Genomic DNA, 15,949 nt, shown 5'->3' with positions numbered 1-15,949 from the left:
CTCCAGGTAACACAGCAAGACTCCTCTCAAAAAAAAAAAAAAAAAAATGTCACATACAGGTCAAACCCAAGTCACTCAAAGGGCTCAAACCCCTTGACTGTGACAGAAATAACTGTGGTTCTGACCTCTGACTCAAGGGCCCACAAAGCTGAAACACATGGGGTCAGTAATGATGAAGTTGCCCCCAATGGAGAATGTTGTGCAGGCCAAAACCAATGGAAATTCATTTGATTGAGGTGTGCACAGCCACTGTACAGGAAATCAACGTGCCATGCTGACTGATGCAGAGCCACTGTCTCCCTCATGTCCCCTGATCTTTTCTTTCCCTCTACACCAACTTCTACTGCTTTCAGGAAAAAAGTGAGTGAAGGTGGGACAGAGATCTTCCTGTTCCCATTGTGGATTAGGGCCGTGGCACATTTGCCTTTGTGGAGCTGGAGGACTCAAGGATATGTGAATTTGTTGGATGCAGGTGTCCATGTCACCATTCTACCTGGGCCCATCATCGGTGAAAGTACACCCACGGTGAAAGTACACCCAAATTCAAAGGATGGGTTTGAGCAAGGTTTGAAATGGAGAAGGAAAGTCAAAAAACCTCATGAATGGAGACCTTTAGACTAGTGTAACTTCCACTGTTGAATGTACTTGGTATTCATGTTTACTTGTTTCTTCTGTGAATGCTCCTAAATACTGGAGGGCATGCTTTCCATGGGAAAACAGCATATGTAAGAAGTGCTACTACCTATGAAGCCCCATAAGCCTGATGATCACTTTCAGGTACAAGTTTCTGTGATAGATCGTTTGCTGATTGGAGCCTCTGGCAAGGGAAAGCAGTCTCTCAAAGGTGCCTCTTGATGTTTTAAACTTGTTGCCTTCCTGATACAATTCTGGGTATATCCCTTTTGAAAAGCAGCTACTGGCCTCTATTGGACTTTTATAGAAACTGAATGCCTGATCCATGCAGGCCTTGTGACCCTGATGCCTGACATGCCCATATTGGAGTAGGTCAACTGGGACTCGATGAATGGCAAGGTGGAAGGAAATCAGCCAGTGTCACCTGTCAAATAGAAGTGGTACATCGAAGAATCCAGTAGACCTGGACCCTGCAGTGTCTTGCATTTACATGAAAAAAAAAATGGTAGCTATTCCTTTGGGGGAAACTGTTGGGGAAATCAGCAAGCTGCTGATTCAATGGGGACCTCAATCTGTTGCCCTAAATGCCATGGCCTGGTTCACTGGCAATTCAGATGAGCTGAAACCAGATAGCGTCCACTGGGCTGCTGTGGCTGCTCAACTCAGAAACATCTGTGCAGAACCAAAAATTAATGACTATTGCCCCATGGGCAGAAATCAAGGCTATTATAGCTCTGAACAGTGTTCCCCTCAATAAACTCAATCTTTTTATTCACTCTTGGGCTGTTAGCCTTTTCTTTGGGTTAACTCTTGGAAAAACACAAACTGCATATTAAACAGTAGTTTCCTTCTGTAGTCTGTGGGGAAAAATTGCAGGTGCTGATAACTTTTGTGTCCTTCTTGCAGCTGTCCACAGTAAGGACTGATTCTCTGATGAGACCAGCTGGAATCCAGGTGCTGATCCAGCCTGCATTGCTCAGATCCACAATTACTACCTGGATTAATCATCAGACTGGGCATGTGGTAAAGCATTCTATGTTTCTGATGCCAAGGTTACCACCACTTGCCAATCTTGTCACTTTCGTCAAAAGTTGACTTGCATTTTTTCTGGCAAAGGAAATCACAGTTCATAGGATATTGCCCCTGCAATTCTGGCAGATGAATTGCTTCAGATTTTGAGCACCTCATAGGCTTCTGCAGGTCCTCACAAATGATAACACTTTTTCAAGTTACAATATTGCTGTTTCAGTTCAATCAGCTGACTTCTGCCCATCACTGTGGCCCATGAAAATAATCTGTGCCATGTTTCTGGCTTTCTAAATCACTTGAAGTCTGACCATCATGCAGTTTTATTAAAAATGCCACTCAAGGCTGGGCATGGTGGCTCATGCCTGCAATCCCAGCACTTTGGGAGGCCGAGGCGGGTGGATCATCTGAGGTCAGGAGTTCAAGACCAGCCTGGCCAACATGGTGAAACCTCGTCCCTACTAAAAATACAAAAAATTAGCCAGGCGTGGTGGCATGCATCTGTAATCCCAGCTACACAGGAGGCTGCTTGAACCTGGGAGGTAGAGGTTGCAGTGAGCCAAGATCATGCCACTGCACTCCAGCCTGGGTGACAGAGCAGGACTCCGTCTCAAAGAAAAAAAAAAGCCACTCAACAATAGACTAAGAGTCAAGGTATGTGATGCTCTCCACCACCCCTAGGCTTCTGGTATTGCTGCAAATTGACCAGCTCAGTAAGACTTCTGACTCTATCTTCTTGACCTTCGTCTGGCCTACTTAGCTTAGCAGGGAAGTTTGGTTCTGGAATTCAATAGTTCCTGGAAAATATTAACCTCCTTTCAGTTTCTTGGAAAATGACCATGATGGAGGAAGAGGGTCATATAAACCTATTTTTAAAATTTGGGATTTAATTCTGACCTTTTCTAAGCATAATGCTTCTTTCTGTCTCTTAATACCGAAACTGCCTTTGCAAAACTTACAACTGAGGCAATTACAGTGAAAGAGAGCTGGCCTGACTCCATCTTGCTTCCAACGTCCAAGCTGTACTTGTTTATTCCTGGTCATAGGCTGAACTAACTTTGGGAGGAAGTTAGGTTATAGCTTAACTTTGAAACAAAGACGGTAACAGCCCTTTTCTAAAACAAATCCCCTAGGCTGCCTTTGCAAGACTAACAAATTAGCTACAAGATGAGAAATCATGGTTTAGGAGTCTTGCAGCTGGAGGCTGTGACATTCTGAACCTCCCTAAATTGTTCCTCAGGAAAACATCAGTATTATACACTTGATCTTAGCCAAAGGGCTGGGAAGCAATACCACATCAGTATTATAAAACCTAGGGTGAGTGCTTGAGATATTTTGCAGACCCGGTACTCAGTGGATTAGCTGGCAACACCCAGGTTGATAAGCCGGCTCATCTGGTCTTGTGGGCCCCACCCAGCAACTGACTCAGTGGAGGACAGCTTTGACTCCCTATGATTTCATTTCTGAACCAGCCAATCAGCACTCCACACTTTCTGACCCCTACCCACTAAATTATCCTTAAAAACCCCAGTCCCTAAGTGTTTGGAGAGACTGATTGGAGTAATAATAGAACTCTCGTCTCCTGTACAGCTGGCTCTGTGTGAATTAAACTCTCTCTATTTATATTCCCCTGTCTTGATAAATCAGCTCTGTCTTGTCAGTGGGCAAGGAGAAACCATCGGGCAGTTACAATACCAACCTTAGGGTGTCCTGGTTGGTCTATTCTCTGGGTGGCAGCCTAATCAAAAGTGGACATAGGAATTCAAACTCAATTCTGGATCAGTCACTTGGATTCTCTCTGGAATCATAAGGATAAGGATCATTGTTTTGGGTACACTATGTGTGCGACGTAACAGCTTTCTGGAAATTGTATACAAATGGCTTTGTCCCTCTTGCACCTGACCATTCCATATTAAAGTTCTAGGTGTAAGTTGGAAACGATAGAAAAAAACTGAAATTACACCTACTGGAATGGAACAGGTCAATTTTCTAGTGGTAGAGTAAGAACAACAATTGGACACAGTAGCTCGTGCCTGTAATCCCAGCACTTTGGGAGGCCAAGGCGGGTGGATCACCTGAGGTCAGGAGTGTAAGACCAGCCTGGCCAACATGGTGAATCCCTATCTCTACTAAAAATACAAAAAATTAGCTGGGTGTGGTAGCACACTCCTGTAATCCCAGCTAGTTGGGGGGGGGGTGCTAATGCAGGAGAATTGCTTGAACCCAGGAGGTGGAGGTTGCAGTGAGCTGAGGTCGTGCCAGTGCACTCCAGCCTGGGTGACAGAGCGAGACTCTATCTCAAAGAAAGAAAAGAAAAAAAAAAAAGAACAACAATCTTGGTACTTGGAGAGAGAACACCTAATTACACCATTTTGGCCTTAGAGGCATTCAGGATTGCCTTAACTCACTGGCTAAGACTGGTAGATGATAAGCTTGCCCTGGACTTCCTCCTGTGGGTCAGGTGACGGGTATCTGGAGCTCTAGCATAGGGCTTGGAGTGAGTGACAACTTTAGATTAGGCCCTCTTGAGTAGTTGATACTTAAGCAAAACCTTGAAGGATGTGAGGGAATTAGCAGTATAGATGTCTGCCCTTGTAAGCCTGAGTGTTTGCTCCATTGAGAACAGTGGGCATTACTGAGAAGTTGTGGAAGAGACAAGTTAATAGTCAGATAACCTTGGTTCAAGTTTTACTTTTGGGCAAGTCAGCCTGGGCACTAAGTTGCTTAACCAACAAAGCGGGTTAAATGAATGACAGAAACCAGCATATTTTAGACCGGATAGTCCCTGTTTTAGATGAAAAATGAGAAAATGAATTGCATCAATGCTGAATTTGAACTCCTTCAAGAATCATTGTCTGTTTGTTCTTCTTCCCATTCACAAGGGCATTTCATTATTCCCTTGGTGACACTGCATTGTTTTTAATTAGCGCTTGCTTTGGTGGGGAAGATCAGAAGTGACCTCATGAATTACTTTGATAAATATGTCAATCAGTAGAATTCCAAGTGGATTTTCAGTTGAGTCTAGGGATTAATTTCTGCAATAGGTGAGGCAAAGCTGATGAAATTCAGCCACTCTGCACCAATGTAAACTGTCAAGTAAGAAGTGTTTATGGAGCCTGCTGAGAATTATACTTCACTCAGCAGCTAAGAAAATGATTCTGTCAACTCTTGATTATTCTTGTTAATGAAAATTTAAAATATCATTGTTTAACATAGGGGCTAGGTATACATTCTCACCACAGAAAGGGAAAAGTAGCAGGAGATACACCCTGGCCAGGTGGAAGAAGAAGTCCTAAATGTGAGCAGTGGTAGATGTCAAGAAGACCTTACTGATGGTCAGGGAAATTAGCCTGGTGGCAGCCAGGGCAAGGAGTGAGGGAAAAGAGAAATCTAGGCAATTGGCATAGATTTATTTTAACTACAGAGTGGATAATGAAAGGATGACTTTCCTTTTCTTTAAAAAAAAGTAAATAGGCAGAACATAATGCCTTAGATGCACTGATTCTGTAAACGAAATGCCTTTTCTATGCCAGACCGAGGCTGGGCTCTGGAGGGATAGCAGCAAATATTACACTCTCTGCTTTTCCAGGAGATGACAGTGTTCTTGGCAAGATGTAAAAGTGAACCAGCACAACCCAGTAGCATTAGGCACAAGGACCTCTTGGAACCAAGCAGGAAACACAGAGCAGAGGGTGAGCGTGACAGACTACGAAGGTTTCCAGGAGCAGTCAAAGCCTGCCTGAGTCTTATCTGAGGAACTGCAGTTAGATGCACCTTTACAATGTCATTCAATAAACATTAATTAAGCAATCTTGGTATGCTAGCAGACATTTGTGGTAAGCTCTAGGATGAACAAGAACCATCCCAGCTTTCAAGGCTTTAGACTGTGGTAAAGTGAAACAGATACAAACTCACAGAGGTGTCATTAGTTGCTGTGAGGAAGTTACAAAAAGGATGTATTAGCAGCCCAAGTCTGTTCCACTCCATCTGGTGGGGGGCTGTGAGGTCTTGTGTCCAGTACCTGGAAGGAGGATAGGTGTCCAGCATGTGGTATTGAAATCAGGTTATTGCAGACAGATAAAACAACGTGACTGGAGGTGAGGGGCAGCCATGGTGATTTTGAAGGACTACAAGTAGAGCAGTTCCATTTGGCTGCAGGTGAATGCTGTATTAGGGAAGGGGAGAGGGATGAAGATGGAGAGCAGGAACAAAGCAAGGAAGGCTTTATGCGCCCTGAGAAGGCATTAGGTTTATTCCATGTGTAGGAATATGTGTAGGCAGATGGCTAGACATGAACAGGTCGGGAGCCTTTGAGAAAGGAAAAGCTTGGGAAGTCTCAGGCCCAAGGGACCACCCACCATTTACAAATTAATAGCATCTCTAATGTTGGAATGGGTGGACAATTAGTCAACTGAGAGCAGAAAGAAAGAAAAAGGGCAAAGAAGAAATTCTTAAGAGATATACAGGCACAAGTACAAATTTGACTGCTATAAGACCTTCCTGGGGTGGCGGTAATGAGCAATGCAGCCATTAGATAGAATTCGTATCCAACACCTGGCCCACCCATGCGCACCGACTAGTAGTAAGTGAGGGCCCCACAAACCTGGGGTGGAAACTAGGCAGGGAAAAGGCAAGGGCTTACGGCAGGAGGAGGAAAACTAGATAAAGAAAAAAGGCAGAGACTTGAGACAGAGCGGGAAACGTGAAGAAAAATCCAACGTTGTAAAAACCCAACCCAGGACTCTGCTGGCCCATTCTCTTTCAGCAGCCTGCTCTGCCTCATCTTTCAGAATGTCCCGTCCCTTTGAATAAACTCTCTGCTCCCTCTTTCCCTTCAAGTAAAGATTTCTGCTGTCTTTGAATTGTCACTTGGCCATTATCTTACTCCCAAGATGACTAAGGACTGAGGATTCCCCATACTTTTGAGTAACGCATGGAAACACGGATATTTGTAGGGAGAAACAAGATAAACATTCAAGGATTAAAGTGACAAAGTGATGTGTGAAAATTTAGATTTTGAGTCATTCTGGCTACAGTTTGGGGATAGACTGGAGTGGGAAGGGACTAGGGGTAGACAGGACCATTTAGGAGTTTCAGCATTAGCCTGGGCACAAAATGATGAAGATCTAAATCAAGACTGTGTAAGTGAGTTTAAAGAGAGAAATGTGTGAAGAGAAGTAATTTATAGAACTTGCTAATTGATTGCAAATGACAAGGGTATTTCAGAGGAAAGAGGCAAACGTGACTTCCAGTTTTCCAGGCAGTGCAATTTAGTGTATCAGCCAAGGTTTTCCAGGAGGTATGAATTATTCAGCAAAACTGAGGGTTTAACAAACTCTGAGACTTTATATGTACAGTGAAAAGTTCTTCACTAGAGTATAAATTCTTTAGTAGATTTTAAATTCCTTGAGTGTAAGTACTTCATTTTAAAATTGTTTTAATCTGCTTTAGCATAGTTTTGTAGAGCTTGATAAAGTAATGTTTTCAGGCTAAATTTAACCTGATATGTAAAAAGCCATAAAGTATGTAAACTTTGGGTTAAAAGAAAAGTTACTTAAAAATGACATTTCTTGTCTGGGCACAGTGGCTCACGCCTGTAATCCCAACACTTTGGGAGGGCCGAGATGGGCAGATCACCTGAGGTCAGGAGATCAAGACCAGCCTGGCTAAATGGTGAAACCCCGTTTCTACTAAAAATACAAAACATTAGCTGGGCGTGGTGATGCATGCCTGTAATCCCAGATACTCAGGAGGCTGAGGCAGGAGCATCACTTGAACCCAGGAGGTGGAGGTTGCAGTGAGTCGAGATCATGCCATTGCACTCCAGCTTGGGCAACAGGAGTGAAACTCCATCTCAAAAAAAAAAAAAAAGACATTTCTTACAGCACTATGCATATTAAAACAATGTTAGATTACCAATGATACAACTTTTATAGTGTTTATATTCTCTTTCAAAAGAAAGCTAGTACTGGTGTCAGTGGAACATAGGCTGAGGTAACAGTTTATGTGGAAAAGAAGGTATAACTGGTCTTCTAGTTTGGCTTAATTCAATTGAGGTCACTACTGGTAGTAGCTTTTGGATTATTAAGTCAATCTAAAGCTGACGGATATCTTTTATTTCATCTATTATAGTTGTGCAAAGATTGGGGTTTAGAGGTGGAGTAAATTTACATGGATTAACTCTACAGAGAAATTTTTAGGCGAGTGTTTGATCAATAAAGCTCAGCTGAAGAAGTAATTGTTGTTTCAGGCTCTTTTGGCCTGAAGAGCTTTTGTTCTGAATTTGTGCTTTAAATGCATAACAAAAGCAAGGAATCTTTAATGGTACTTGCTTTGAAATTAGAGTGTGATTACTTTAAAACACTATGGATAGTTTTATTGCCTGAAACTATTGTTAAACTGCCATTCTTTTTTAATGGTCTCCATAGCTGCATGCTGGTGAAAGGAAAAGCTAGTAGAGAATTCACTTTGGTTGAGAGTTAGGTGAGGACTTGCAGGGAACTGTAGGAAAGGCTGTTATATTTTGACCTGGTGATCATTAGTTTTTTATATGCCTTCCCTAAAGCTCTACACAGGGGTGTTCCCAGCACAACACTTTAAGCCTAATTGGACCCACTGGCAATGTAAGGTTCTCAAAACTTTTCATTTGGGGACACTGAATGATTTTGGGGAAAGAACTTGTGGTCACTGATCAGTGTGATTGTGAACATATCTCACATGTATATTTGTTTCATAATATAGATTTTATTCCTCGAAACATGCTAGAGGAATATGAACTGTTTCTGACATATAATGATGTCTGAGATATCAGCAATCTGTGAGACTGAAAAAAAAAAAAATACCTATTATCCGCGACTGTGGTTAGTTCTCAGGCAATTGCCCTAGAAATAGGTCAAGATAAAGTGACCTTACCCGGCCGTACATGCTCTGGTATGCCTCTGCAATCATCAGCCTTTGTGCATTGCAGCGCTGAGTCAGAATGTTGATCAGCATGTCTTTGTCACAGTCTGGAAAAGAATAATATTTGAAGATTAGTAAAGTTGCTACTTTGTAGTTGGGAAGAATCCATTATCTAACAATCATAACCAGTGTGCATTATCCCTGATGGTATTTTACAGCAGGGAACAATTTTAACTAAAATTGGAAATCATGTAATGATGCTTGATGAAGCCTGGATCCTTCCTATCTCCTAATTTAGTGCTATTACTACAAACTAGGCATTGAAGGAACATTCCTCAAAATAATAAAAGCCATATATGACAAACTCACAACCAACATCATACTGAACAGGGAAAACTTTCCGCCTGAGAACAGAAACAAGACAAGGATATTTCCTTATCCACTCCTATTCAACATAGTACTGGGAATCCTAGCTAGAGCAATCAGGCAAGATAAAAAAATAAAAAGCACCCAAATTGGAAAAAAGGAAGCCAAACTATCTCAGTTTGCTGATGATATGATCTTACCATCTTATAGAAAACTATAAAGACTCCTCCAAAAGACTCCTAGATTTGATAAATGACTTCAGTAAAGTTTCAGGATACAAAATCAACATATGAAAATCAGCAGCATTTCTACACACCAACAACGATCAAGCTGAGAACCAAATCTAGAACTCAATTCCATTTATAATATCTACCAAAAATAAATAAAATATCTAGGAATACATTTAACCAAGGAAATGAAAGATCTCTATAAGGATAACTACAAAACACTGTTGAAAGAAATCATAGATAGCACAAATGGAGAATTATTTCCTGCTCATGAATTGGAAGAATAAATATCACTAAAATTATTATACTGTCCAAAGCAATTTACAGGTACAATGCAATCACTATCAGTGCCATTTTTCATAGCACTATTTTTCATAGCACAATCATTATCAGTGCCATTTTTCATAGAATTATGACAAACAATCCTAAAGTTCATGTGGAGTCAAAAAAGAGCCTGAGGCCAGACGCGGTGGCTCAAGCCTGTAATCCCAGCACTTTGGGAGGCCGAGAAGGGCAGATCACGAGGTCAGGAGATCAAGACCATCCTGGCTGACACGGTGAAACACCATCTCTATTAAAAATACAAAAAATTAGCCGGGCGTGATGAAGGGCGCCTGTAGTCCCAGCTACTCAGGAGGCTGGGGCAGGAGAATGGTGTGAACCCGGGGAGCGGAGCTTGCAATGAGCCGAGATCATGCCACTGCACTCCAGCCTGGGCGACAGAGCGAGACTCCATCTCAAAAAAAAAAAAAAAAAGGAGCCTTAATAGCCAACACAATCTTACACAAAGAGAACAAAGCCAAAGTCATCACATTACCTGATTTCACACTATACTACAAGGCTACGGTAATCAAAACAAGCATGGTACTGCTAATAAGAACAAGAGAAAACAAGTAACTCTAAAGTGGGCAAAGGATATGAACAGACTTTTTTTTTTTTTTCCAAAAGAAGACATACAAGAAGCCAGCAAACATATGAAAAGTGCTCAACATCATGAATCAGCAGATAAATGAAAGTTAAAAACACAATGAGATACCATCTTACGTCAGTCAGAATGACTATTATTAAAAAGTTAATGTCCGGGCATGATGGCTCATGGCTGTAATCCCAGTACTTTGTGAAGCTGAGGAGGGTGGATCATGAGGAGGGTGGATCAGGAGATTGAGACCATCCTGGCTAACATGGTGAAACCCCGTCTCTACTAAAAAATACAAAAAATTAGCCAGGCGTGGTGGCAGACGCCTTTAGTCCCAGCTACTCAGGAGGCTGAGGCAAGAGAATTGCTTGAACCTGGGAGGTGGAGGTTGCAGTGTGCTGAGATTACGCCCCTGCACTCCAGCCTGGGCAACAGAGCGAGCCTCTGTCTCAAAAAATAAATAAATAAATAAAATAAGGCAAAACAATAGATGTTGGAGAGGATGTGCAAAAAAAGGCATGCTGAAAGACTGTTGGTGGAAATGTAAATTAGTATGATCTTTATGGGAAACAGTATGGAGATTTCTCAAAGAACTAAAAATAGAACTACCATTTGACTCAGAAATTTCACTACTGTGTGTACATACTCAAAGGGAAAGTAATCATTATATACAAAGATACTTGCATTTATATGTTTATTGCATTAGCATTTATAATAGCCAAGATATGTAATCAACCTAAGTGTCTATCAACAGATGATTGGATAAAGAAAATGTGGCATATACATACCATGGAATACTACTCAGCTATAAAAAACAATGAAATCTTGTCTTTTGCAGCAACATAGATGGAATCAGAGGCCATTATACTAAGTGAAATAACTCAGAAACTGTCAATTACCATATGTTCTCACTGATGGGTGGGAGCTAAACAAAGGCTACACATGGACATATTGAGTAGGACAATAGATATTAGAGACTCCAAACAGTGAGAGGGTGGAAGAGGAGCAAGGGTTAAAAAATTACCTATTGGGTATGTTGTTCAGTATTCAGGTGACGGGTACACTAAAAGCACAGACTCCACCAGTATATAATATATGCATGCAACAAATCTGCACTTGTACACCGTAAATCTATAAAAGGAAAATAAAACTCCAGTCAAACGCACAGGGGAGTGAAGAAAATATAGTGTCTCTTCAATCAGCTCTTATTCCACCAAAAATGGCTTCCTTGACCTTTAAGCTGATTAGTGTTTAAATGGGAGCAACATCTGATATTTGGATTTATGTCCCCACCTGGCTACCCTGCACAACTTTGGGACACTGTTCTCTGCATCCCAGCTGCTCCAGCTCCAGCCTTGGTTAAAAGGACCCGAGATACATCCCAGGCTGCTGCTCCAGAGGGTGCAAGCTGGAAACTGCCAAGGCTTCCATGTGGTATTAAGTCTGTGAATGCACGGACAGCAAGAGTTGCGGTTTTGGAGCCTTTGCCTGGATTTCAAAGGATGTATGGAAACACATGGATGTCCAAGCAGAAGTCTGTTGCAGAAGCAGAGCCTTCATGGGGAACTTCTACTAAGGTAGTGTCGAGGGAAAATGTGGGGTTGGAGCCCCCACTCTGGGGCACTGCCTAGTGGAGCTGTGAGGAGAGGGCTGCCATCCTTCAGACTCTAGAATGGTAGATGCACTGACATCTTGCACCATGCACCTGGAAAAGCACCGGGACTCAACACCAGCCCTTGAGAGTAGCTGTGGGAGCTGAGCTCTGCAGAGCCATGGGGGCAGAGCTTCCCAAGGCCTTGGTCCACCTTTTGCATCAGTGTGGCTTGGATATGAGACATGGAGGCAAAGGATATTATTTTAGAACTTTAAGATTCAATGACTGCCCTGCTAAGTTTCAGGCTTGCACAGGGCCTTTAGTTCCTCTGTTTTGGCTGATTTTTCCCCTTTGGAAAGAGAGTATTTAGCCAATACCTGTACCCCAATTGTACATTGGAAGTAACTAACTTGTTTTTGATTTTACAGGCTCATAGGCAGAAAGGACTTGCCTTGTCTCAGATGAGACTTTGGACTGTGGACTTTTGAGTTAATGCTGAAATGAGTTAAGGCTTAGGAGACTGTTGAAAATGGGTAATTATATTTTGCAATGTGAGAAGAACATGATGTTTGTGGGGGGACAGGAGCAGAATGATATGATTTGGATTCGTGTCTCTTTGCAAATCTCACACAGGATTGTAATCCCCAGGGTTGGAGGAGGGGTCTGGTGGGGGGGTGAATGGATCATGGGGGCAGATTTCCCTCTTGCTGGTCTTGTGATAGTGAGTGAGTTCTCATGAGATCTGGTTGTTTAAAAGTGTGTGTCACACCTCCCCTTTCCTCTCTTCCTCCTTGTAGGAAGGCCATGTAGGATATGCCTGCTTCCCCTTTGCCTTCTGCCATGATTGTAAGTTTCCTGAGGTCTCCCCAGCCATGCTTCCCGTACGGTCTGCAAAGCCATGAACCAATTAAATGTATTTTCTTTATAATTTACGCAGTCTCAGGTAGTTCTCTATAGTAGTCTGAGAATTGACTAATATTGCATCTTTCTGGTTGAATAGAGAGATATGACTTATAATGAACATATATTAAGGAGAGAGGAGTAATAGAGAAGGAAATCATGAAAGTACAAGGCATCTGTGTGCCTCTGAGGGATACAGTGAACCTGTCATGCTTTTCATGGAATATCGGCCACCCTGTCTATCTCCTCCCTAATATAGACTGTTTCTGGTCTGTGTATCCTTCACTTCCTCATGTACCAACACACCAAGCTAATAGACCGGTTTAGTGCACAACTAGTTTGGATAAATTTAGGTGTAATTGTAGTCATAGTAGAGTCAGCAATATGACATTTACCTTTCCCTCAGCTTGACTAAAATTTAGACAGGTTTTTTCCCAACTACAGGCTCCTAACCTCCCTTTTATTAGAGCATTTATTTTAGAAAACATGCAATTTTAAATTCTTTCTCTGCGTCTTAGAGATGTAAATCTCCTCCCAGCCTCTTGCAGTTTGACAACCCAAAATTGTCTTTCTCAGGAATATGGGAGCCATCCTTTTGAAATGTAATCATTGGGAAGATAGAAACTGTATTTCCTATTTCCCATTGTCTGTGTGAGGACAGGAACCTGACTTTGTTAAGTGCCAATTAGCAATCACAGATAGTCTAATCACATTGACCAATGCCCTCCCTGCCCAACATCCTTCAGTTCTTTCCGACTATCTCACCATACTGCTTAAAAACTCTCTTGCCTTTGTTTCATAGGATTTGAGTTCACTCTCTCTCTCTTCTTGCAATGGTCTTGATCCCTACTGCAGAAACTTCCTTGCTGTTTAATTCCATCTGGTATAATTTTTATTTGACAAGGGGAGATATATAATGGAGATGGGGAGAAAAATGAATTGAAAAGCTAGAATGTTAACCAAATCATCTTTTTTGAAATTAAGTCCATCCTGGATGGGCTTAGGATCACAGGAAGGCTATGAATAAGGTGCTGAAATATCCAGTGAACGAGAACAAGTGTTAAGAATTCACAAAGATGACTGTACCATTGAAAAGCAGGGGGAGCCTCAGGGTATTTTATGCACAGACAAATGGTCTGAAAGCTATAACAGGGAGGGAGGAAGGCCTAGAACTGGCTTCAAAGATAGAAATTAATGGCTACTGAGAGAAAAGGCAGACTCCACTGAAAAGGCATAGAGAAAGGTGATGTCTGCCTCAAGCCTGGTTAAGACCCTGAACTAAAAGGCAAAAAATAAAAAAAATAGCTGTAGAGGAATCTGTTAATGGCATGATGGACATTCTAAAGTGGACATATCTTTAATAATAAATAGAAGATTTTAAAATTACTTTCTATGTCTTCTTCTTACCGTTATCACATTTATGAAATTATTATAGTCTTGTTTTTTGTTCTTGTTCTGTTGAGATTATCCACAATCTAGCCCTCTGTATTTCTCTCTTTTTAAGTTTTCATGGCAATTCTTGTTTATTTATTCTTCTGGAGATATTTTATATGAATCTCAATAATTGTATTATAATTTTTAAATTAAAATAACGGTAAATTTAGGAATAAATTTTGTAAGTGTTGTCTTTCTGTCACTTACATGATATTTCTGCCAACCTATTATTTAAGGTTATTTCTTTTCTAAATGACTTAGTAAAGATTTGCGGAGCTTTTTGCTAATGACAAGAAGCTTTATCTTGCTAAAGTTATTTATATTTGCACTTCTATTGATATTCCCAGTTATGTTATTTTTGTTTTATTTCCTAACACATAATTGCTTAATTGAAGAAGTGATATTGATTTTTGTGTTTACTTTGTATCTTGAAAAGTTACTGAACTCTCTTATAATATTAAGTAACTTTTTATTAATCTTGAATTTCTAGATACATAGTTTCTTCTTCATATAATCAAAACTTTGATTTCTTCTTTGTAATCATTGTATGTTTTTCTCTTTCTTCTCCTACTGCTTTAGGTCAGGGATTTCTTTTTTTTTTTTTTTTTTTTTTGAGACGGAGTCTTGCTCTGTCGCCGGGGCTGGAGTGCAGTGGCCGGATCTCAGCTCACTGCAAGCTCCGCCTCCCGGGTTCACGCCATTCTCCTGCCTCAGCCTCCCGAGTAGCTGGGACTACAGACGCCCGCCACCTCGCCCGGCTAGTTTTTTGTATTTTTTAGTAGAGACGGGGTTTCACAGTGTTCGCCAAATGGAAAATTTGGGCATAATGAACCATCACAATTTTATCAAATTTTATTTTGTACAATTGACTCTTGTTGTATGTGATATTTATATTCTACAAATTTGTCATGAACACTGAATTAGTAAATACTGAACTATTGTTCCTAGGGAAAATGCAGGGTTAGGTTTCTGCAACCCTATGGTTACAATACTTTTGTCAACTGAAATGTCATTTGCATTATGTTTGTTTGCAAATGTCCTTATGAAACAAGCATCTTGTTAGCACTGAAAACTACCCTTCCACATATCCTTCTCCTGTATAAACATTTAAGAGATATTTTTAAAGCTCTTCTACAGCCTCCTGATCTACAGACTTTTTCTAACCTGCCACCTGACACTACTTTCAAAAGAAAGCTGACCACTTTGATTATTTTTAAAAATTATTAATTTTGTTATCAGTTAGCATCTCACGAACCCACAAATTCAGCTATTTTTTCATCTTTTCCATACTTCATAATGTAGAATAGATGTTACTTCAGCATTTTCCAAACAGCACCGTGCATATATCAATACATTTTCTATTCTTTTTTATGGATGTACTGTTTTATTAATTCATTAACATTAAACTCATGGCCAACAGTACTATAACTAATTCTCGAATTTCATTTATGTAACACACATTTTTTTCTTGAATACTTCTTTTTGTGCATAGGAACACACTAGGCAGTACTTCAACACTACGCTTAGGGCCATTTTAAACAGCACAATCACCAAGCAAAGCATACAAATGCAAAATTGTGTCACTACATAGACTGCATAAAGGATTTATTTACAGCATGAAAGCTGAAAGAAGACGGCAGAGGTCACCTTGTTTGATTTCAACTGGGAATATGCATTCTAGTGATTAAAATTTTTCACCTCTCTGCACTTGTCTGCAAATGACCATGAAATATCTGTGAATATTGATTTGGGGATTATAAAACAATTTTAGTGAGTAGATAAATTTGTAAATATAGCATTTGTGAATAATGAGAATTGACTGTATGGTCAAATAGGTAAAAGTGGTCTCCTAGGCAAGAAAATAATTATTACTAAAATTTAAAATTATTCCTTAATTTTTAATTTTTGTGGTTACATAATAGGTATATATATTTATGGAGTACACAAGATGTT

At 40.7% G+C, this 15,949-nt stretch overlaps 1 protein-coding gene across 1 annotated transcript in view; it reads right to left on the bottom strand.

Moving 5' to 3' along the window:
• The window catches only part of ANXA10 (annexin A10), a 97,934-nt gene that overhangs the window by 41,670 nt on the left and 40,315 nt on the right, over nt 1-15,949 (bottom strand). Inside the window, exon 3 of the mRNA XM_033215627.1 lies at nt 8,572-8,666. Within this exon, the coding sequence (XP_033071518.1) occupies nt 8,572-8,666 (95 nt within the window). The remainder of the gene's footprint in view (nt 1-8,571; nt 8,667-15,949) is intronic.

This window comes from Trachypithecus francoisi, unplaced genomic scaffold, assembly GCF_009764315.1.
Source record: "Trachypithecus francoisi isolate TF-2019V2 unplaced genomic scaffold, Tfra_2.0 Lachesis_group1, whole genome shotgun sequence".
Classification (NCBI taxonomy): Eukaryota; Metazoa; Chordata; class Mammalia; order Primates; family Cercopithecidae; genus Trachypithecus; species Trachypithecus francoisi.
This window is presented reverse-complemented; position numbering and strand designations above follow the sequence as displayed.